The sequence below is a fragment of the Phasianus colchicus genome, chromosome 2 (genome assembly GCF_987193195.1).
Source record: "Phasianus colchicus chromosome 2, bPhaCol1.hap1.1, whole genome shotgun sequence".
Classification (NCBI taxonomy): Eukaryota; Metazoa; Chordata; class Aves; order Galliformes; family Phasianidae; genus Phasianus; species Phasianus colchicus.
Window position 1 is genome coordinate 90,811,203 of NC_143437.1, and position 24,712 is coordinate 90,835,914.

General features: G+C 38.1%; 1 protein-coding gene across 17 annotated transcripts in view; it reads right to left on the reverse strand.

Annotated features, from left to right (window-relative positions):
- DLGAP2 (DLG associated protein 2) overlaps positions 1 to 24,712 on the reverse strand; it is a 453,855-nt gene that overhangs the window by 9,522 nt on the left and 419,621 nt on the right. For all 17 annotated transcript variants that reach the window (XM_090136327.1, XM_090136320.1, XM_090136322.1 and 14 more), the window contains 4 exons: positions 22,289 to 22,632; positions 12,231 to 12,316; positions 10,607 to 11,022; positions 1,322 to 1,413 (listed from right to left, as the gene is read on the reverse strand). In XM_090136327.1, the coding sequence (XP_089992453.1) occupies positions 1,322 to 1,413; positions 10,607 to 11,022; positions 12,231 to 12,316; positions 22,289 to 22,632 (938 nt within the window). The remainder of the gene's footprint in view (positions 1 to 1,321; positions 1,414 to 10,606; positions 11,023 to 12,230; positions 12,317 to 22,288; positions 22,633 to 24,712) is intronic.

Genomic DNA, 24,712 nt, shown 5'->3' on the forward strand with positions numbered 1-24,712 from the left:
CAGGAAATGGAGGGAAGTCTGAAATTTACCATATGAAACTTTTAGATTTTAATGAAGATTTCCTTCTTTCACTATCAAACAAATGGATAAACAGTAGCACACATGATACATTTGATATTACAAACTTGGTCATCTCCTGCTTGCCTGACTTTGCATATTTCCTCCATCATTCTGTAAAAGCTATTAAAATTCTTGTTTTGACAGACTCTTTGAAGTGGATAATTGGATTCTTTCCTAATGAGGACCATATATCTTACCCTTTTCTATCAGAAGATAGGACATGCTTGGCAAGACTTTCTCAGTATTTGATTACCGTTTCAGGAATTCTAGATATGTAATGTTATGAATGGAAAATAGCACATAGGTCTCTGCAGAATTACTTTTCCCTTAAAAACCTGTGCAGTAAATGCTAGCAAATGAGGAAATGTGTCTAATCAGACAAATAGCTTGCATCTGCTGTAATGCATGCAGCAAAATTCAGTGCTTTTAATATACGAGATAGAGACAGTCAAAAGTTACACTTGATTTTCAAGTGAGCCAGAGATTGTAGGTGTTCTACCATTAGACTTAGCTAGAAGCATTATGTTCTTCTATTGCTTAGTATCATCTTGCCACAGCGTTTATATCACTGATGGCTGCTGTCATATTAACGAAGATAACATTTCGAATCAAATTAGTGTCTAATGAACTTCCAGAACAATAGCAGTAACTCCTACAAGTAATATACTGCATCTGCTCCTTTCGCCCTAGGACATCTTATATATAATTGGCAATGCAAATTATGAAACCCAATTTTATGAACACTATGTATGTTCTCATTTCCAAGATCAGTCCCGTTTTCAGGTAGGTAGAGAGCTGCATCATGTCTCCTACTATTCTCTGCTTACTGTAATTTGAAAAACGTCTTTTCTCACCAGAAATACAGTTACTATTTTAGGGTATTACAAAAATAAGCCATAATATTATGTCTAAGAAAACTTGCATTTGTTCCCTTCTCATTTTTTTTTTTTCTCTTTAATGAGGACAGCAAAAAAAGAAAAGACAAAACGCAGAGTCTAAAATTACTGAAACTACATTTGCTTTGCTAAAAGATGTACTAACACAATTCTTAGAGATTAAGTTAAAAAAAAAAAAAAGAGGAGCAGCGAGACAAATGTGAGACATGAAAATGAGAATGTTACCATGTATGTACACTACACTTTCTGTTGTCATTGCCTTTGAATTAAAAATATTAAGTTCTACAATTTACAGTTAAATTCTGTGTAATATTAGGTATGAGTAGTCATAAACTCTTCAAGAATGGCCAGAGATGGCGACTTACCAGATTTTGCTGACAGAGCCAATAAAACTGCTGGAATTTCTGAGACATGAGGAGCTGAGCACTTCCAACAGCACTTCGGATCTTGCCTAGGACTAAGCATACAGAGAGGTTATTATCAATAGATGTTTTGGCAGCAAAAGGAAATGCCATCTCAAAGAAAATGTAGCTGGAATTACAGCTTAGTTTGTATTGTAAATAAATATTTTGTTGCTTCTGATTACACACATAAAATATTTTTAAGAGATAGAGATATAGGGAAACTCCATGGCATTTTACCTTTTGTAAATAGTAAATGATATATTAGTTACATAGAACTACCAAGACTGTGTTTGCTTAAGAAAGTAGAAAAGAAAAATCAAAAGAATGCACAGAGCTTCCTGAAGTAGACATGTGGACATAAGGTTTTGAGAATAAGCTTGAATTCCAATGTAAATAATATTTTTTTGAAAAAACCTCAGTGATAAGCATTATCACCCTGATTTTCATTCATTTATTTATTTATTAGAAATGCATTAATTCTGACCTGACGAAGCACTTAACTGCAAATAATTCAGTAGGACTACTGATGCTAAGACTAGTAAGTTAACACCAAACTTAACAGTCTATCAGCTTTTCTAGATTTATCTCTTATGTATCACCGGGCACAATTAACAAAAGTAACATTACAGACTTGATCCAGGAACACACTTATTTTGTTCCTTCAGTATACAGAAATTTTCCCTACTTAGATGCTGAAACTAACCTTACTGCCATTGCATAATATTCTGTTAAGAACACAAGTAATGCTTTATTTATCTGAACCCATGAAGATATTTTCTAAATGCATTATGGACACAGAATAAAAGCCCAATGGAAGTGGAGTTAGACTTGCTTTTGTAAATTGAGAGCTGTTGAAATACTCTCGCCTCAAGAAGCAGGTGGGTGCCTGTTTCCTCTGATGTCAAAGGGAGCTTTAAATGTACCTTAGGTTACATCTTCTGATTCTGCAATCAAAAATGGTTTCTAACATTGTGGATGATCCTTGGATGAAGCCTCTTTAATCTGTCCGTACTGCGTAGCAAGGTTAACATGTTAAAATATAATGTAAATGCTCCTACCATAAGGATGAGATCTTTAGAGGAATCGTGTCTCTAAGACATTCTGTGGTAGTATTGAAGTATTGAAGGTTGTGTACCCTGGAAAATACATGAAGACCAAAGCATGGGAGCTTCAGACAAGGGGAGAATACAAACACGTGCTCCAGGACTTTGTTAAATTGTTGAAACCCTCACGGTTTGTTGGACTTTCCCTACTGCCAGTGTACTGGCCATTTACTGTGTGCAGAAGCACTGAGGGAAGAGACCAAATTCATTTTACTTGACTTTGCTTCCAAGAATCAGCTGTCTAAATAAAAATTTCTCTATGCTCTATGAAAGGAAAGAGCTCATCAGCTTGCTCATGTTAGGTACTTATTTTTAGATGAGACGGATCTCTTCCTAAAGATGCCTATTTCTATTGACTAGAGTGCCTGAGGGAACTGGCTTATCCTGAGAAAACCAGCTCCTCTTGGACTCCCACATTTTTATGGGATAAATACTTCAGTTGGTAGCAGTATGCTTTCCTCACCAAACTGCACTTTCTTCTCTGTGCTGCAAAAGCAACATTTTAAAAAGCACGATAAACTGAGGTCTCAGTGAAAGATTAAGATTTCCATAAAATGTCCAGATCTTTATATAATATTTAGGGGAAAGGTATAGAAAGGTAGGTGTAGGGGTAATATAGTAAATGCTCATACATCTTTTATTATAGAGTGGGAGAATCACAGAATGGCCTGGGTTGAAAAGGACCACTATGATCATCTGGTTTCAACCCCCCTGCTATGTGCAGGGTCACCAACCAGCAGACCAGGCTGCCCAGAGCCACATCCAGCCTGGCCTTGAATGCCTCCAGGGATGGGGCATCCACAGCCTCCTTGGGCAACCTGTTCCAGTGTGTCACCACCCTCTGAGTGAAAAACTTCCTCCTAATATCTAACCTAAACCTCCCCTGTCTCAGTTTTAAGTTAAACATCCTCATCATTTCAGGGAACCAACTTGATGATTAATGAGATGCCTAGGGTTGAATGAAACTACAATAGCACAGCAGAACTGAACTGCAACATTTAATATAGAAACCATTCAATGCTTGCTGAGAGAATCTGAAAGTTTAAGGCTCATTTTCTGTAAATGCATACATATTTCATAACCTTAAAAGCATAGATAAATTTGTAGAGCTGTGGCTCTCAAACTCTATTTTGCTTTCTGTTAGACAAACAGTTTACAGCTGTGCCACAATACTAAATTAAACAACAATATGCATAATTCATCTGTCCCTTGTGCTACCCATTTCTGAAGGGGTTAAGTGTTTCAGGGCTGCACGAGTAATTCACTGGGGATTTATTTATGTTCAGTTGGCCAAATGAAATAAAACATTTTAATTGGTTTGGGGTTTTTGATCACCAAACTCCTCACTTTCCTCTATGGAGTTATTGGCTTAGGAAAAGCAATGTTCTGGGTGTTTAAAACCTGCGCAAACACATAGAATTCTAAATAAAGAACTATTTCTTTTGATCTGAAACAAATTGCTTTCATTGTCTGTCAGAACTTTTAACAAAGGCAAAGATGTGTCACCCAGGTTTGTATCTCCTTGTGCCTGGATGCTCTGTAGCACAGGACATAGGACAAACTATCAGGGTGGGGGGTCAGGATTCCTTCTTTCTTGAGATGAGGAATTTTGTCATAGCAGGTCCCTGGCATTGCCTTGCCAAACACTCCACACTATTCAACTACCCACAGAACGATTCTGTAGGCTGAGGGATGTAACACTTATCTCACAGGGAATACAGCTCAGTTTTAGCTTCCTCCATTCAATTTGTAGCTCACAGCTCAAGTACAAAGCGTGATAAAAAAAACCATTGGTTTTGGCCCTACCACAGAAACTTGACAGAATCTAGATCTGACTGATATTTCCTAGTGAATCTCACCGTTACTCCAACTCCCAAATTAAATAAACATTTATTTGACCTTCATTATCATGAAGGACAACATTAACAGGCATCTGTGATTTAAAGCCCAGGCAGGCCAGACAAGACTTAGGCACTGGCTGTGCAATGTTTTGTGACAACCTCCATTTCAGATGTCAGACACTGTGCTTCCAGGCCGTCTGCATGTGTCACCAACCAAACCATATGCCATACAAGGGTAGATAATGGCAGAACAAGGGGAAATGGTTTTAAGTTGAAGGAGGGAAGATTTAGGTTGGATATCAGGGGCAAGTTCTTTACCAAGAGAGTGGTGAGGCACTGGAACAGGCTGCCTAGAGAGGCTGTGGATGCCCTGTCCCTGGAGGTGTTCAAGGCCAGATTGGATGGGGCCCTGGGCAGCCTGGTCCAATATTAAATGTGGATGTTGGTGGCCCTGCATGTGGCAGGGGGGTTGCAGCTTGATGATTCTTGGGGTCCCCTCCAACCCAAGCCATTCTGTGATTCTGCAGACTTCTAGGACACAATGTTAGTCTGTGTGATGCCTGTCTCTCCAGAAGCACAGATCCCCACTGTGCTTGAGGAGGGGACTGCCAGAGCTACTCTACAGACAATGAGTTTAACTAACTTGCAGAACTAGAGCCCTGCTGCCAGGAATAACATTTGCTATGAAGGAGCCTACAGCACTGGTGAGCAGCCTTTCAAAAAGGCTCTAATAGTGGTGAATACACATGTATTACAGGCCTGCCATTTACTGAAGATCTAACTCTACTTCCATTTCAATAAGTAAATGAGACTTAATAAAACATAGAAGTTAGAATCTCTCATATTCATGCTACTCTGCTTTGCTGTAATTAAATTAAAGTATTAAAACACTTCAATTCATAATCTTTAGCACAATATTAATAGACAGCCAAAGCCTTGTCATTAATTTCATGCATTGGGGAATTATTCTGATGAGTGCAGATTGATTATCTCCATGAAAGAATGATGAATGTTACAGACTGGAGAGACTGAGATGTTTGGTGATGCTGAGAAGATTCTGCTTGTAAATAAATGACGATAAAATCAATCACCAAACATAAACATACATAATTTCAATATAATTCATATACCTCCCCACCATTAAGATATTGGTACATTTACTTGAAATTCAGAAAAGAATAACATAACCTTAATTCTGCTCCCTGATGCATATGAAACATTCTATTTTTGTTGTGTGGTCCTGAACGTACAGCTTTTATTCCAAAGACATATAAAACCCTGACAGTGACTGCAGAAAATACAGACTCAGGATTTATACTCTTGATAAAGACTGTGCAAGTTCCCTGTAAACAGCATGGACAATTCACACAATGGCATATTGTCTCCAGCAATATGCAGATTACAAGAAGTATTACAAGTAATATTGTTTTATACATGTTGCATTGTTTGAGGAACACTGCAAGAACTTAAAATTGAATACTGTTTCACATTACAAATGCAGGGGGAGGAAAGTTAGACCTATGTTGACGACATCAAGATCACAATGTGATGTCATAACTCTATTTTTGATAGGTAGAAAGCTTTGCTCAGTTGTGCCACAAGCAATGGGAAACTACTGACAATCAATCTGCTTCTGGCATTCATTAGTGCTACTTAAATGATGTGTTTTTAGTTTTACATTTTCATTTCATTTCATTGCTTTTATTTTTATTTTTTCCTAAGCTTGTGTGTGTCCCATACACAATCTGAGGAAATATGTCTGGAAATGTATTTAAACTGTCATTTAGGTCATCACCCTAATTCAAAGCAGAACATGTACACCAGAATGTTTGTTCAATCTGTAAATCTATATTTATCTAAACCTAAATCTAAATCAATCCTAAACATATGTCTTTTCCACTATCAACATAACAGATAGGCTATGTTTAGAGTGAGACAATATTTTAGGACAGCACAGCTATCAATCAGCGTTGTTACAGAGAGGAGGAAGGGCAATGGGATCGTTGTGAACTGTGAGACTCTGCATGTTCACTTTTTTACCAAAATGGGGAAAACTGGAGCACAATATACATGCTAGGAGGAATTCTTGGATTCCTCACTATGGGACTCTCCTTTATTGACTTTAACTACCATTTCAGGGAAATTAAGACATTCTGTAGTCATTTCCAACACTCCAAATGTCAATTTCAATAGTTGTGAGAAGCATTAGGAATTTAATTTCTCTTTGGTTGAAGAGTAAACTATATTTGGTCAAACGCCTCAAAAAACTTTTATGGATGATTAACTGAAGAATGCACTCAAGTAAATCAGTTGTGAGCTTTCTTTTTTCCAAAATATGGGAGATTTAACTTTACTGTTTCTGCTACAACTCTTCTGTGTTACTAAAGCCCTTGCAGAATTTTGGAAATACCAGCTGGAGGATTAGAAAGGAAAAATTCATCCCTGGAATGAAGGGTTAAGGGGAGAGAAAGGTGATATTTTGAGCCCTTTTTAAGGCCTGATACACCAAAGATCCCTTTACTTCAACAGGGCATAGCTGTGTCAGCAAAGCTCCTAACAGTGATGCAAAAGATGTTAGAAAAAGACGCTGTCTGCTAGCGTGATTAATACCAGGCTTAAAGGCTCTGTTCTAACAAAGAAAAAATTTTTACACTGTGTTATCTTAGGATTTTGAAATGGGAATAAAGTCTGGGGGGTTCTCCATTCCAGCACTGTAATATTTCAGTAGACAAATATTTGGCATTTGGGAGTCCAGTTGCCCTCTGCTTCCCTGTGCCACATCACACCTCACCCCATGGCCCCCCTGTGGGCTCATGGGCTTTCTGCCTTCCTGTGAAAAGTCCTCTGTTCCCATCACGCAGCTCAGGAAAGCTGGGCTCAGGCTGCACAGTCTTGGCCCTCTGCATCTTCAACAGCGCTGCGATAACTGGGAGTGTTTTTCTTGTCATCACCTACACACCAGCAGTAGCCAAATACAATTTTCAGGGTGTAAAACTGCAACTCCAGTCAGCACCCCAGAGAAACACATATTTTTGCTGGAAGGCACCCTGCCGGTGCAAATGATCACATGCTTACCCTGGGAACACTTCCAGCCATGTATATATTTTATATATATATGTATTCTCATAAAGGTTGAGAACACAAATAACTGCTCACACAGACAATAAATGAACTTCACAGAAACTCTGAAATATGATTCACGGCAACTGACCAAACAAAAAAATAATGTCTGCAGAAAGAAAGCATGAGAGGTTAGATTATTTTTGTTGCAGTGATTATCTTCTCCCGTTCCTAGACCTGATGAGTGAAGATCTTAGAACAACATTATGGGAGAAAAGCTACAGTGAAAGAAAAAAATCAATAGAGCAATCAGACAGCTTTCTGTGATCTCAGGGCTATTGTGCTAACACAGAAAATGAAATTGTTTTCTAAAATACAGTTCGATTTTAACTCTTCCCTTGATTAAAACAAAATTGAAGTGGTAGCATAAAGACAGCCTTCTCATAGGAGATGCAAGGCTACCTTTCTTCTTCAGGTACAATTAGTATAACCCGGCCAACAAAAAGAACAATTCAGCATTAACAGTGACAGTTTGAATGTGCAAACTTTGCTGTCAAGTGTTATGGGAATAGTAGCTGCTGGAAGATGGAAAAACATATTTAGTTGCTTCTGGCTCCAGCATTTGTGAGCATTTTCTTCAGAGAACTGTGAAATGCTTAAATATGTCAAGATACATTTCATGCTGGGATATCATTAAACTTTAGTTCTTGTGGATACATACCTTCCAACTTCCATAGCTCAAACTGAGTATATAAAATGTGTCAGAGGCTCAACAGCAAAACGGTTATTCATGCAAAAACTTTAAAATGCTGTGAAGCTCGTTCCCTCCGTTAAAATAATTCTTTGATAATCTCTATTTAGTTTATGTTAGTTGTATGGAATGAAGGGATGCTATTCCAAAGATTTGGATATGATTTGAGAAAGATCTCTTGAAATGAGTACATATGATGGAAAAGAAGGAATCTGTCATGTTTGACATTCAGCTGAAGATAAGCATCTGACTTCATTTATGCTATACAAACCTTCTTCTGCAGTAATTTCTTTAACCTATAAGGGAGGTGAGAGTGCTCCCCCAGACACGGGTAATTAAATTGTCTTGGTCAGGTTAAAATGGGAATTGCAAGAGTCCATTTCAGTATCTCTGTATCAAGGAACTGCCCTTTCTTTTTCTCTTACTGAGTCATTCTGGAAATAAGGAAACATTAAATCCTAATTCTAGGTTAAAAGGATAGAGTCTCAATAACTACAAATATTAATAAAAAATTACTGAGGCTCAATTTGTTTTCATGTCCCACCCTTTGTGTCCTTCTGAATTATTTCCTGAAAAAAATAATCTTCCTAACTGTTGCAAGGTATTTTAGGGTATTTCTGGATTGCAAGAGCATAGATAGCATCACGTGGAGGAAGAGAGTGTGGGTCAGGACCTGGGAATTGGTAGTCAGCTAAAATCAGCTCCTCTAGCTTTTCCTGACAAAATACAGACAGCTACATATTTGAGAGAGCATCACTAGCTCCCTACCTGTGCCTGTATGAGGAAGAAGTACTGACATGAGTATTTTCACTGCTTACTTCATGTGATTGCAGATTTGATTGTGGCTGTGCATGAGGAAGAGCTTGGAAAGAAAGGAGGTAGCAAAAGTCCAGCCTTGCCTGAAAACAAATGGCTGGCCTCCTAGGGAAAGAGGTGGGGTTAACTGTGATACTCCCCTTTGTCGCCTAATAATCTTACTTTTTTTCAAGGAAATTAAAGTCTTGCTCTTCAATCTTCTGCTTCTGATAGCAAGCACTGATGTTCCCAACACCAAAAGCTTGTGCTTTGGGATGCTTATTGATGGCAGAGCATTTAACAGTACAAAGATTAAGGGGATAGGGAAAAAATATGTATACGGTAAAACTAAGCATTAAAAAATAAGTGCAATGAAAGTAGTTTTGGAAATCCTAACACATGCTAAGCAAAGCAAAATATTTTATTGTTAGTACTCAAACAGCACCTTAGAGGGTATTAAAGTCTTCACATTATCAATGCAAAGAAAATTCTCAGCTCATATCTGCCGTAGTGAAAATGACAACAAAAACCAAAACTCAAGAAAAAACTGGGCACTTAAAGAAGTAAACAACCTTATGATCTCTGCCACACTAAAAGCTATGCTGTTACATGGCAGACTTGCACAAAAAGCAGTGCAGAAATATGACTGCAAATGAAAATGATGCCATAAAAATGCAGGTGTTCTCTCTTCTTAAAAGGTCAGTGAAAGAAATAGAAATTGGCCTTTTAGTGACCATGCAGGTCTGGCCCAAGTCTTGAGGGCAGATCATAAGCAAGAGCTCACTGAGGGGGAAAAAAGACAAACAGGAAAGTACATTCAGAGATTGTGTGTGAGATTTGTGAATGTAGGAAAAGATGCTACTAAGAAAATTGTATATGAACTAATTTGTGATTTGAGAAAAGCTGAGCTGAGACAATAATTCAGATTGGCAGGGATTGAAATATTTATAAAACTAAGACCGGAGAACAAGGATAATTGACCTCAGAGGGAATCACGGGGAGCTGGCTACTGAGTGCTAGGGCCACTTTGATATATTACCATCATTAGTGCTGGCTTGGATCTTGTTCCAAAATAGTCTACATTATTTTTCATTTTTTCTCATCACTTCTTTCACAAGGTGTCCACAAGAAGTGAGAGAAATAATGATTCTTGACAAAATTATAATAAGAAAATGCTACTGAACTATCTGAGATTGTAGAAGTGCTTTAACTATTGCTCCTGCCTACCCCTCTCTTATTCTAACTGTTCCTTTATGATACATTCTGCTCAGGTCCTATAAAGGAATTAAAATGTGTTTAAAATGGCTTCAAAAGAAGAGGCAAATTCTCAGGATTCAGGAAAATGAAACAACAACAAAAGAAAGGTTAACACAAGATAAACTTCTGTGTTCTGGCAAAGGTTCAAGCACTGGAATCACAGAAATGAGTGAGAAGAGTGAGCCAGAACTGGAGCTATGGAAGGAGATTTTGTCCCACTTAAGCTACATCCTGTACTTGATGCAGTCGTCTCCTCAGCTACAACCCTAAAGCTCCAGCCTGTCAAAGACCAGCTTGCACAATCAGCAGCAAGGATGCCTACATCTAATGGTTCTGTAGAACGTCTCTGGTACGTAGAGTAGGGAAAAACCACACACCATCAATGTATCCTAGCAGGTAATAGCAAACATCAGTAAGAAAAGACGTAAAATGTTCTTACTTTCCTCAGAAAGATCGTTTTCTTCTGCCTCTCTTTCCATTTCCTTACACCATCCCTCCATTCTCTTAGTTTCAGTATGTAGCAACTTCATAAACCAAGAACCGTCCCGTCGACAAGGAGACATCCGACCAGTCTCTACTGTCTCAATGGCTGGCTCCAGCCAGGGCTCTGGTGGTGGAAGGTTTGAGGTGTCAACTGGGGTCCTGTAATCTTCTCTGTAACTGAACAGTCCCTGCGTCCGTACAGTTCTCACTGCACTGTATTGGGTGGGGGTGCTGGGCTCCGAGTGCTGCTGGAAGGATGAGCCAAACTGAAGTCCCTTGTCCTCCATGGTGATGTGTCCTGGGAAGCCCTCCAGCTCCAGGTCAGCCTGGACAGCTGCTGTCACACTGTTTGAGCGCTTAAATCGTCCATGTCTTGATGAAGTGGGAAGAAAGAGAAGAGGTTAAATAACACAAATGAATATATAATGATACAGGGGTGCAGAATAATGCTTCAGTGAATGGCTTCTAGTTCTATCCTTCTCCTTTATGCTAAATATTTTTTTTCTTTGTTCGCATCTCACTAAAATAAGACAGAAGTTAACAACACAGAGGAAAAACAAAATGCATTGTGCCATCATTGATCTCAGCAAAGATACAAAAGAAAATCATTTAAATTATCTCTGGAAGCAAATATTGATTTATTCTCATATCACGTTATTCTCATACTACAAAATACCATGTATCATTATGAAATGAACTGGAAATAACTAGCAGAACTGCAGGGTTGCATCTCTTGGCGGAAGACTGTTAAATAAATGTATAAAAACCTTCAAATATTAATGATTATAATTTGATAAAATCTGAAAATCTGATAATTAGGACATTTGAGAATTCTTTAAAAAAAGAAAAATATTAACTGCAGGCTTAAGAGTTGTTTTGGTTTTTTTTTACTTACCTCATAGGATGACCATTAAATGTTAAATTTTTTATTGAGGTACGCCACAAAAAACATTTGAGAAAAGATTTATTTTCAAAAGTTAGATGGACAAAGAAAGATTATTTGTGAAATCTTTTCACATCTAGACCTATTGTTTCAAATTACTTCTAGTCAATGATGGTAAAAGGCAATTAGCAGTCAAATACTATCTGACAGCTGCTGTGAAATGAGATAATGGTCCCAGGCTGGTGCTTAACAGGCAGTGCCTGCCAGGGATAACCCGGTGGGCTGCTACACTGGCTGACAGTGCTACAGAACCAGATCAGGATTGAACAAGTGGAAAGCTGATTCCAGTTTACGATACATCCTAACCATTGTTAGAAGGACTGAGAAAGCCTAAATCAGCACAAGATCCCAATATATATTTCTTTGTATATTTTTCTGAAAATATGAAAAGGTATTAATCCACCACTTTAATTTAAAACTTTTGCTTCCTTCATTCCAATTAAAAACAGTAAAATTAACACAATATTAAACAAGTGTTATGTATTCTCTACGAATTTTGCCAAATGACCAGCATGCAAATAAGAAATTTGGCTTTCTGAATTATTTAGAGGCAGCATTTGCCAGATGTTTGTTATTAACACTGTTTACAAATGTACTTTTATGAAAGATTACAGATTTTTGTATGCACTTGAATTACCGTTTTTCATCTTCCACTTGTATTCCAACTGAGTGGTATTCCCGCAGGCCTCTGCTCTCAGTATCTGAATCGGTTGCTGTTTCCACCTAATTCAAGAGAATAGATACATCTGCAAAGTGAGCACCAAAAAGTCAACAATACCTGCACTTATTTAAAATAAATTAACTTCCCTCTCTTACTGCTAAGAAATATCCAACAATAGATAAATGAGGTAAAATTTGATAGGACAAGGGGAAATGATTTCAAACTAAAGGAAGGGACATTAGATTGGATATAAGGAAAAAGTTCTTAACAATAAAGGTGGTGAGGCACTGGAGAAGACTGCCCAAAGAGATGGTGGATGCCCCATCCCTGGAGACACCCAAGGTCAGCCTGGACGGGGCTGTGAGCACCGGATCTGGCTGTAGTGTTCCTGTTCTTTGCAGATGGGTTGGACTGGATGGCTTTTAAAGGTCACTCCTGATTCTGTTATTCTATGAAATAAACGAGTGTTCAGCCTGGTACCATTGCTTTGGTGCTGTGTTTTATAAATCTCTGCACAATTACTTCTGTTTTGCTACGCAATTCTTTATTTCAAACCTAAGCAGATGCAATTACTCAGTTCAGTGGAAGCAGGGAGTAGGTTTGGCCTGGCAGAGCTGTTCACAGAATGAAGAATCCAGAGGATGGTACCTTTTTATATTATAGTAAAACAGTCTCTCATTATAGTTAATGATTTACAAAATAAAATAAAAACTCAAGTAGCCCCATAAACCTACAAGTGATAAAAAGAAATGCTGCAATGAAATTTTATCGACAGCTGCGTTGACAAATATAAAGCCATTTAAATGACATGAAGGATACAGCAGAATGCCCTATCTAACCTTTTTTAATAACACGGTTCCAAAAATGCTGTATCAAGCTACTAATTTATGCATTTTTATGGTATTCCCATCTGAAATACACTCTGTAAAATACACTCACAGTGCAGTTTTCTTCATAAGTGAGACCACATTGCCACTGCAAGTTTCTGTGGGATTTTATATAACATTCCCCACCATCACACCACCCCCAGGTCTCTGACACAGACACAGTGAGTGCCGCAGTATGCAGATTGTATTCTTGGATGAAAGGAGAGCTAAGAAGCAGCAAGTGTAGAATGAATTCTTTTTTGAATTAAATATTCGCTGTTAAATTAAAAAATATTATCAGCAAGCAGTTTTTCAACATGCACAATCTATGGATGCAGTCAAAGAGTATATCTGATGATGAAAATGAGATAGTTTTTCCTCTCTGGAAGGAGCCCAACGGCCCTTGCTGCTGTCTCAGCTGCATGCTCCCCATCCCAGCTGCATTTTGGAAGGATTCAAAGAAAATGTGGAAGGTGGGTGAGATGTGAATGTGCATATGGTCTCTGTATCTGGAAGAAGCCAGCTGCTGGTAACATCTCATTAGATTTTCAAGCAGCAGTTCCATGTACATTTATGTTGAAGGGAATTCCAGCCAGTAATCAGTGTACATTTTTATCTACCTGGGTATAGCTATTGGTAATTTTTATGAAATGCAGAAACCCTTTAGCAAAGCTAGAACTGTTCAGTGTAGCTTCACGCATAGGCTTGCAGAAAGCTCTGGTTACCAGTGGAGTAACTGTTATGGGAAAAAACATTTCCCAGCAATTCCATCTATTCTGCATGAATTCGCACTGTTCCCACCTCAGGTGCATTCACTGGGACAGGCAGCACACAGAGACAACTGGCTTTTTTTTTTTTAAGATATCAGAGATTTGGTAGCAGTCTCCAAGATTTGGTGTTGCCTGTATAAAAAGGAAGATCCCTCTCATCATCAGCAGAGAAAAATAGCCTCAACTACAGAGGTAGGTGGTTTAGGAAAAAAAACAAACACACAAAACGCAAAACAGGCAAGTTAGTTTACTAGTCAAGGTAGGTTTGGCCACCATGTGGGTGAGAAGTTTGAGCTGTACTTGGAGGGTTACCAGCTTCTGAAAGAACATTGCTACATGCAGAACAGCCATACAGTCCATTTTCTTTGATCAAGGGATAGCTATCAGAAAATATATCCTTACTTATAGTGTAAAAAGCCACAAGAGAGTCTCAAATAAATTCAAAAAGAAGTCAAGGCTAGGGACTCACCTAGCTCTTTCAGGGTTTTGAGTTAAGCTGGGTGTCTGGTTATTATCTTCTTCATAAAGAATGCTAATCTGAAAATTAGGTGAATTGAATGGGGACAAGAATGAGACACACCCAGTCATTTCCCCATCCCTCAGAGAGAAAAGTAGGACAAAAGAATATGTAATTCTTATTATTAAACACAGAAAGCACCTGGCAATTTGGAAGGTGAAACCAGAAATCAAATGTGAACAGTTAGGAAAAGACTGGAGAAGAGACTGGGTCTTTTCGGACAGCCTCAAATGGCAATACTTCCAACAAGGTCTAATGGCCGTCTTAAGGAGAGTCAGAGTACGCTTGAACATGACTGGCGAGTCTCATAGCATATAAAGGAGGAAAGAGATTTTCATAACGAAAGCTCCCCTTTCACCTTTTCCTGTCCCAGATATTATTGTTAAGTGTCACATCGTACAGTATGGAATGGTTTAGGTCAGCTGCCCTGGCAATGTCCCCTCCCCATCTCGCTCATCCGCAGCCTCCTGGCTTTCAGGGTGCTGTGCCAGCAGTGCCCAGAAATGAGCAAAACAGAAGTGGTATATCAATGCTATCCTAACTGCAAGTGCATTACACAGCAGTATATGGGCTGCTGTGGTAAAAGGTACCTCTGTCCCAGCCAGATCCAATACTGTCACTACGCCTGGATTGCTTTGGGACACAGTTATGACTACGTTGGATTCCATAAACAAGAAAAGGTCCCCATAGAGAAGTTCATTTTGGCCATTTGATATTATTGGAATGAAGCGGGAAAACTGGCAACACACACTTTTCTTCTGTTTTGCATATCAAAAGCATATCTGCTTTTGCCAGCTATGTTTGGTTTAATAACAGACAGCATGTCTTCCTGTGAGCTCTGCTTCTGAGGTGTGGAGGCTAATTTCACTTTTATATTTTGGATGGTCTACTATCTTTCTGTGGATGTAACATGTCCAGGAGCAGCTCTTTTCATTTACCTGTTTTCAAGTGCTTTCTTACCGGTATTTCACCTAGAAGTATATCCTGAATAATCTGCCAAAGATGTAATTGACACTTAGAATTAGAAACACAATGGAAGTAATCTACTCTAAAAATTTAGTCAAAACAAAATTATCACGAAAATGATGGCCCAGGTATCAAAATAGAAAGGGCACTATTAGGTACTTCTAAATATAAACTTGTGCCAAATTATCTTTACCTACAGCTTGCCAGAAGTGACACTGACTAAATGACCTGACGATTGTTTTCATATTTTAATGCTTCCCTGTCCTTACTGCTCTTCGTAACAGCAAGAGAATGCCAAATATTATCTTTTTGTGCAATCTAGGACTGCAAATATTGTAACAACCAAGCTAGATTCAAGTGAGCAGAGGAGGAAAAGTCTTATGTTTGGTTTTACTGTGTGGCTACAGAAGCTCAAAAATGTTTTACTAGATCTGTTATTATCTACGATTCATTATAATTTTAATACTCACATTGACTCTAAAAGCCTTAATATTTGAAAACTGAGCTACAGTCTCAGCAAAATGTGACAAAAGATTTGTCTATCTGATCATGAGGGAATCTCACAAAGAAAGGGAAATAAAAGAAATCACCAGAAAATGACCAAAAGCAGCAAAATGAGAGTAGTTCTTATCTATCAAGTTAACTTTCCTCTCCTTGCAAACAAAGAATTAACATCTCCTTAGAAATATGGCCCTTTGTTATCTAAAAATGTTTTAAGGGCTAATAGTATGACATTTACAGTAGGTGTATTGGAGTATTTAGGATAACTTTGTTATTAATTATCTTTCCCAAAGATAACAAAACTCTGCTGTTTTTGCCGCCAACACAGGGAATAGACAATGATATGAAACCTCTGTGATCAGTCACTACTGACTAATCCAGCTCAAAATGTGAAAGTTAAGTATTGGATACTGGCACTGACTTAGTAGAAAATGATCCACAAGCAAATTACACTTACACAAAATCACTCGAATAAATGCAAATTAGTGTTGTGAATAAGTTGTTTGTTACAATCAATCTTGGTTTGTTTATAGGCACTCATTCTATGAAAGGATGTCTGCACTGACTAAATTATTCCTGCAAGCATTTGGTAAGCTTTCCTAGCTGATAATTTTTACCTTCTTAAGAGCAGTTCTTACTTTTTTTGTTGAAGTATTATTCTGCTCTTGAACTTAAGGACTTCAACATAACATTGCAGTGTTCTAAAAATTACATCTTAAGCTTTAATACATACCATCTCAGAGGAAAGTTTAAAGTTAATATATTCGATACTTAAGAAAAGAGATTTTAACCTGGTATTTTCTGATTCTCTCTCATAAGCATCAGTAATAAGAGTCCTTCAGGCCACATTATCTCTCCCCATGCAATTTGGGTTGCATTGGGAAAACAATGGCTTTTCACTGCTGTAGTCTACATGTTCTATAATTAGAATTTAATAAACAATCTCTCTGATGATGTGCAGGAATGACGATAATAATTCTTCTCAGTCTTGCATAGGCTTCTCAGTGATAACGAGTGAAAAGAGGAAGAAAATACTATATTTGATAATAGATCAAGTAAACCCAGTTGTGAATGCAGAAAATCAATTTGGTAAAAAGAACTCATTTGTATGCAGAAAAATGCTTAAAATAAACCGCAGCACTAACAACTACTGCTTCCATTAACTGAGGGAGTACTTTCATCAGAAAGAAGCATATATTTTTCAAAGTAAATTTTCAGAAATACACCGAAATATACCTATGTTTACATGCTTATGTGATTTTTTGTCTTACTACAAAGACCCATTCTGCTATTCCAGTATTTCCCAGCAGAATATCTGGGCAAGTCAAATACCTTGCACAAAACAGTTAAGTGCTAACTACACAATAATATTGTACAACAGGCTGAAAACTTCTACAGCTCTTTTAAGAAAGCACTTTGTGCTAAAAATGCATGTCAGAGTTTAGAAATGGGATTCGTGTCAAACCAAGATGAGATAGTAACAACAGAGTAATGCACACAACAGTGATTACTCATAATTTTTTTTGGTGCATTTAATACTTTCTGGCAAATTGTTCTGAACCAACAAATGTGTTGGAAGGTGGCATTCTCAGCCTTCTCCACTTAGAATGTCTCATTGTGTTACGTGGCAGTTAAAACAAATGAGCAACACTAATCTGTGAAAAAAGTAAACACAAAGATAACTTTAAAATAACCACAGCCGTTTTTTTAACTACAACTTGAACTGCTAAGCTTTTTAAAAATGAGGATGTTAAAATGCAACCACTGGCTGGGAAATCCACTAATGGAATAAGCCTGTCAATTCTGACTCATATATATACATGGGTCTTTAAACTTAAGACCAAAGTCTTTAACTTCAAATGCCAAGTTATGGCCCCTTACCATGGATGTGCTACCAAAACTTTCATTACTTTCTGCAAGCCCAGGACTTCACACACTTATCTTCCACAAAAGTCTGGCAAGTATTTTAAGAGGATCTCAACAATTTAGGATAACCTCTAAAACTTTGGATCGTTTATGATTCAAAGACAGGTGAAATAATGGGAATATTTCTTTTGATTGATATGTGTACATGGCAGAAGAGCACGAGCAAGAATTTTATAACCTAAACTATACGAAGAAAATGTAGATGCTCTTCTCTGTAAGAGTGCCAAGTACATGTAGAATGTTATGCCTTAAGGGGAAATTTTAGTTTGGGGCTTTAGTACTTCTTAAACAAAGATATTAATAGAAGATGGTATTGACATAATTTATTTATCTATATATAAACTTATATTTATATAGAAAATTATCTAATATTATAATGCAGACTACCTTATGACACCAAAAAAATTAGATGGCTAATTGTTGCACTAATTCTACAGAATAAAGCTTTGATTTATAAGAACTTGTTAATAAAGAAAATTGAAGGGAAAAAAACAACACCCATCACCCCAGATACTTTGAAGAGCGATCTCTGATAATAAATGAAGATAACGGAGTCCATTCTCTACCATTACAGCTCATCTACACAAACATCACAGAATCATAGAATCATAGAAAGGCCTGGTTGAAAAGGAACACAATGATCAACACCCCTGCTACATGCAGGGCCACCAAACGCTTGACCAGGCTGAACTTGTCTCCACACTTACAAGATTTATTCCCATACTGTCTACTTGCATGGTTTTGATTATTTGGAGAAGTCCTGACATCTCTTAAATAGAGAAGAAACAAAAGAAGGCATATTTTGAAATATTTGAAATAGAAAGTGATTTCCTGATGTTTTCTCATGGATTTTACTTAGGTGGCTCTGAAAGCAATGCCTCCTATTTATTTCCACTGAAACTACAACAGATATCAAGAACAGAATTAGACTGTCTGATAGAGCAAATTCTCAGCTACAAAACACTGTTCTTCAACATTGTCCCCACCATTAGCTGTGCATTTTATGCTTTTTCTTCAGCTTTGAACCATAGCCTGTATGACATTCTCATTAAAATCTGCATGGCCATCTGACTTCAATCTCACACTTTTCTTTTGTATGCACTTTGTCGTTAGACGCCATTCTGCCAGACTGCTCCTCTGCTGCTATCTGTCACATGGCAACAAAATGTACTGGAATACTGGTGGGAAGGTTCATCCCCTACTGCCATAACACCAACATCGACCTCTGATGCCATGGGTCAACATGATAAAACTGGAGGCATTACTTTCGGAGCACCCCTTGTACAACCCTAATGCTTTTAATCTGAAATGATCTATAGCTAGAGCATTTTTTGAATATGAATCATTAGCATAAATACAAGGGTATGCTAAAGAGTGAAGAATAATCCCTAAAAATATGTATCAGTAAAAACCTTGCTCTGGACTTGCTGGTTACTCTGGGCAATCTCTACCCTGCACTTTAATTCAAATACTTAGAGAAGTAGATTCAGCTGTCATGACAGAAGACAGGTATGAAGATTACAGTTACTAGTATTACTAGAATTTAATTCTTTATTGTATATATATTTTTCAGAATGTCAACTATACTTTTAATCCCAGCATCAGTAATTTGCAATTTGCTTCAATTAGAGAATTGTCAGTTTTTCTCAAATTCCGGCTGATGTATCTGAGAATATTTAATTTATTTAAATATGGTAGTTAAAAAAATAATTAAAAAATGTTTTTTTGAAACAGCTTTGTTTCTGAAGCTTTTTGTTGTGCAAAATTCTCATCTGGGATAGGGCTAACATCCCATGAGATGGGTTACAATGGCTGTGTTTTCTTTGTCCTTGAAAACTGGATGCTTCTGTCAATTTATAGTAAGTCCAATGCTTTCCTCGTGAGTTGGGCTCCCTGAGCATGTACATTCCAATCCTATGGCACCTGCGTAGTACACCGGGACTTTATAAAAGGACTTCTGTTCATGACATGCACACTATGCAGAGCACATATCCCAAGGACACAGCAGCCCGAGGCTGGGTCTGAAGCAATGCCACATGCAGCACCGGTCATTCTTTGTGCCTTGCTTTTACTGTGTGAAGTTCTATTGGCAAGCATTCTAACATTAATGTGTTAAAGGAATGAAACATCAAAAAAATCCACAAATTAATCACCCTGATAGCAAAATAATTAATGCAAATAAATGCAAATCAAATGCATCACCCTGGCATGGCATGCTAATGAGAAAACAAGTCATTTAGTCAATCAAGGAAATATGCAAATAAAAAACATCCTTTTCTGAGGTTCTTTGATGCAGAAGTCTAGAAGAAATAGTTTAGCTGTATTTTGGGGACATAAATTACTATTTATGTAGTTTGCAATGCAGGTGCACTACCCCGTGTTTTTATTCACACTAAGCAACAATAATATGACAAAATGCATTTTCTGCTTAGACATGCTGCAGAAACGTATTTTTCACACCAATGTGAAGTTTGAAACTTACTGCAAGACAAAAAAAAAAACAAAACAAAAAAAGAAACAAACAAAAAAAAACAACCAAACAAACAAACCAAGCAACCCTAAACTAAAATATAGTACTGGGATGCTGTGTTAAGACTAACGTCACAATTTTAACCTTCTCTAATGCAGCAACCAAACAATCTGTACTTCTCACAAGATAACACAAGATAACAGCTCATCCTTCTAAGATGCTTGACTGTTTCGGTGTGCACATCTGAGGACCAGAATTATGGGCCAGGCCTCAGATGACAACTGATACAGAAGATCCGCTGCCTCCATGTAGATTATTGCACAAATGTTTTTGCAGGCTACATGCACCTGTTATTAAACACACCAAAAAACAAGGAGAGCTGGAGCCGGGTGAAAATTATTGGTCATCACCTGCAGTAAGAAACAGGATGAAAGGATGTGATCAAAGTTCTAGAATTAATTGTTGAAATACCAGGACTGACTGAAGCAAGGCACAATATTGTTAAGTATCGCTGCTGCACACAGCTGCTGTAAAGAAGAGATAAGAAGAACACTAGATACAATTCCCTTCTGAAGAGTAAGCTTCAGGTCAGGGAGTAAAAGTTACTAAAAAGGACTTGCTGCTCTTTTCATCTTTTCTCCATTATCTTCTAAGCCCCTTCTCCAAACAATTTACTATACACTAATTACTTTGTAAAACATTTAAAAAGTAGTCATCTGCATATTTTACCATTGCTTTTAAATTGAATTCTGCATGAAAGTTAATGCTTTTATGTTGAGAAATGGGCAAGCTGCTTGCTGACAAAGCCTAGGTATTCCTGTCTGTCTAATATGTTCTGGAGCAGTGAAATTATACTGCACTGTGATATTAACCTTCAATCAGTAGCTATGGATTGCTTAAGCCAAATATTTTTCTCTGATTTCATCATTAAATTATTGGAAATGGAATCTCTACTTTTTAAGAAAATAATAATTATTTCTTATACACTTCTTTGTAGATGAACAGTCACTCACTGGGCTTAATTACACAGACTATCTCCCTCTCCATATCTAGGCAATATCTCTAAGTATGCCAAAACACATGGCATTTCTGCTACAGTTGATCTCACTAAAGTAGAGAGTCTTAAGGCAAAAGTGAAATGATTTAAAAGGGGATGTTCGCATATTTAAAATTAAGAGCAGAGTAGAAGCCCAAATTTCCATCCACTCCTGTGTCTCAACTGATTTTTTGTCAACTTCAACTTTGTTTTTTATTACTAATTCATAATTCCTAGGTGTTTTAATAAACTGATCTATCCATGCATTATGATCTATCCAGTGCTCTCCATTTAATAGAAGACATACCATGCAAAATCTGCACTGAGAATCTTTTCATTCGCTGGATACAGCATCGCATGGCTGAACTTTCCATAGCCTGACAGACATTTTGCAAGGTGTGATTATGTGATGGACAAATGGAAGAATACTCAGAGGCTGTCCTTACTGATGTGTGTTCCTCACAAGGCACCCAGGCCTTTGCTGTAAATATATCAGTAAGTTTCTTTTTTTTACTTGGTACCCTCTCCCCGGCAGAACACCTGTTACTAAAAGGAGAGTGGTAGATAGAATTAAGTTCCAGCAGCATCACACATTTTCCAAGGTCAAAAGTGAAATATAATGGAAAAAATACAGTGAAGCATTTTAAAGCGAACATAATTCTATAAAAAGGACTGAATTCATGGAGGGAAGGAGATGAACATGCTGTTCACCTGTAGCTCTGCAGTATAATTTTCATATCAAGTGCTAATGACAGGTAACCTCCCTAAAGATTTATTCATTCATTTTCTTCCAGGTACAGCATATCAGCTGAAGACTTCCCTGCACAGCCACTTTGCCATGATGTGAATTACAATTAACGCCGAGCAGCCAGAGGTTGTTTGTTAGATTATTAGAGCCGGTGAAGCTGAATGACTCATTCTATGCTACTTAGAGGAAGAAGGCAAGCAATTCATCACCGAACAGATATTAATGATAGGCTACCTGGATCCCTATGGAGGAACGCCGGCTCTTGAGGAACTCCTCTGCCTTAGTCACCAGGATGGCCTTGTCGCTGGTTCGGATGGAGGCACTCTCCGACACGTGGCGCTGGGCAGCTGCAGTCTCCAAGGCGAGGTTCATGGCCTTGTTGCTGTCCAAGCTGTCTGTGGAGTTGTACATCCCTCGCCCATCCTGGGGCCAAGGGGACATCCGCTGCGCCCGGCTGTCGTGGTACGCATCCTGGGTGGACTCTGTGCTGCTCTGGGCCGTCACTGAGATCAGTGGCTTGGATGTGGTACGCGGGGGTACCGGTGGTGGGGTTTTTTTGTAACTTGTGTAAGTTACAGCTATGGAAAGAACAAAAGGAAAAAAAAAGGAGGGGTTGGGGGCAGGAAGGGGGGCAGGAGAAGAAATCAGGATTAACCAGATGGAAAATTCACAACATTTTCACCGTAACACTAAGGTTATTCTACTGAAGACAGTGCAACGTAGTGCTCCTGGTGAACTTCACTGTTTAGTCAGACATGTATCCATAGCAACATTTCATTTCAACCAGGTGGCAATGGGACTCCCATCACAGAGAAGATGAAAGGGAGTGAGGATGCGTGTATCTGTCTGACCCCCAAGGCTGGGTTGGGCAGGGACCTGTGGTGCTGTCGAGGTGGCTCCCCAATGGATAAAACTGATGAGAGAAATAAAAGGAGAGGTTTTTTCCTATTCTCAATCTGAACTGTGACCCTGTTATTGATACAGTGCATTAAGAAAGTAATGGCAAGACAGTGGAACAAACAGAAACTTCTACCTCATGCCACACTTACTCATCTATAAGTACTTCCAGTAGCATTGTCTAGTTGGACAAGAACCCTGTCTTTTAAAAATATTCACGATTTGAAGAAAACTCAGACATGTAAACATTTTCATAGTATCTGAAAAGCTACCAGATACTTACACAACAACAAATAAATATAAATAACACCCAAAGCAGTGACATTCTATTTGTTATCCTGCAGTAAGCCTTAAATCCTTAGAATGTACATTGAAGAAGGATAGATTTAAATGCAGAGAATATGGAGAGGCAGGTATAAAAATTAGTCTGAAACACTGAGAGAACTGGATGCACATGAGCAGAACTAAGAATTTTAGTGCGATGAGCAGAGCAGATCTGAAACCGCTTTTGTGTGGATCCTGTCTTGAAGTAGAAGGGCCCATAAGGAATTCAAGGGAGCTATACAGGATGCAGGATTCAGAGAGTATTGCCCTTCTTACAAAATCTTTGAAATTTTTTTAGGACCATCTAGTTCCAACCTCCCTGCTATAGGCAGGGATACCTCCCACTAGGCCAGGTTGCTCAAAGCCCTATGGTATCTTATTGTCTAAGCCCACTATACTGTTTTTGTACTAGTATAAGCATTTCTGTGATAAAAGCATTTTTACTGCAAAGCACATACAATCATAGAATTCATAAAATTAGTGACTGGTACAAAATTGCATTGTAATTTGCTTTTTTTCCCCACATTCCTGCACAGGAAAATCAAGCCCAGTTCACATCCCATATAATTACAGGAAAGAAAATTATTACCTTTCCCCATATAAAAAAATCCGATGTTGCATGTACACAGAGATCAATATAAAGAATGATTTAACAAAAAGGTTTGCCTTTTTCAGATGTCATTAAATGCACTGGACGTTGCAAGGATTACTTAGTTAACCTTGGAATTGCGGTTAATTGAGTCCAACAGGGATCCTAAAAATGTTCCTGCTATGCAGTCATGAGCTGATGAGCAGTGAAGTCAGAAGCAGCACCTTTCCAGTCGTGCTGGAACAGGAAGCTACTCTGCAGCTCTCTGGAGGGGAGAGGCAGCTTTAGGAATTTGTTAGTACCTGGGACTGCTGAGCCTGAATCACCAGGCAAGCATGCGAAAAACTGAGCCTACAGAAAGCTGCTCTGAAATTTTGATTCTCGATAATAGTAAATAAAATGGTGATCATAAATAAAAGAGAGTGAGGCAGAACTAAGAAGTGAAAACCTTCATCTGAAGCACGTATTGAATTACTACTGATGCAGCTCAATTCTGGTAGAGATTTAAAGAGAGTCTTGCTCTGAGCTAAATTGTTCTACCAGTGAGAGTAAGCTCTTCAGTTTCAGGGATGGTGTGTGTTTTTGAAGTGCAGTTTTATTGTCCTATCGCAAATCTTATCTCCTGTCAGTTTTGTAACCAGCAGTTAAGAAGAAGGAAAAATCCAATATTTTTCAGCCACTTTAGGGAATACAGAAAGCTCATGAAAGAAGGGAGAGGCTGTTAAGTCAAGAAATTAAAACAGTGTCTTATGAGCATAAGCAGTGCCTCTAAGTAATGTTTCCACTAAGTGAGTTGCCGTAATACTGTTCCCTCACTTCCCCTTGCAAATGTAGATGCAAATATTCAG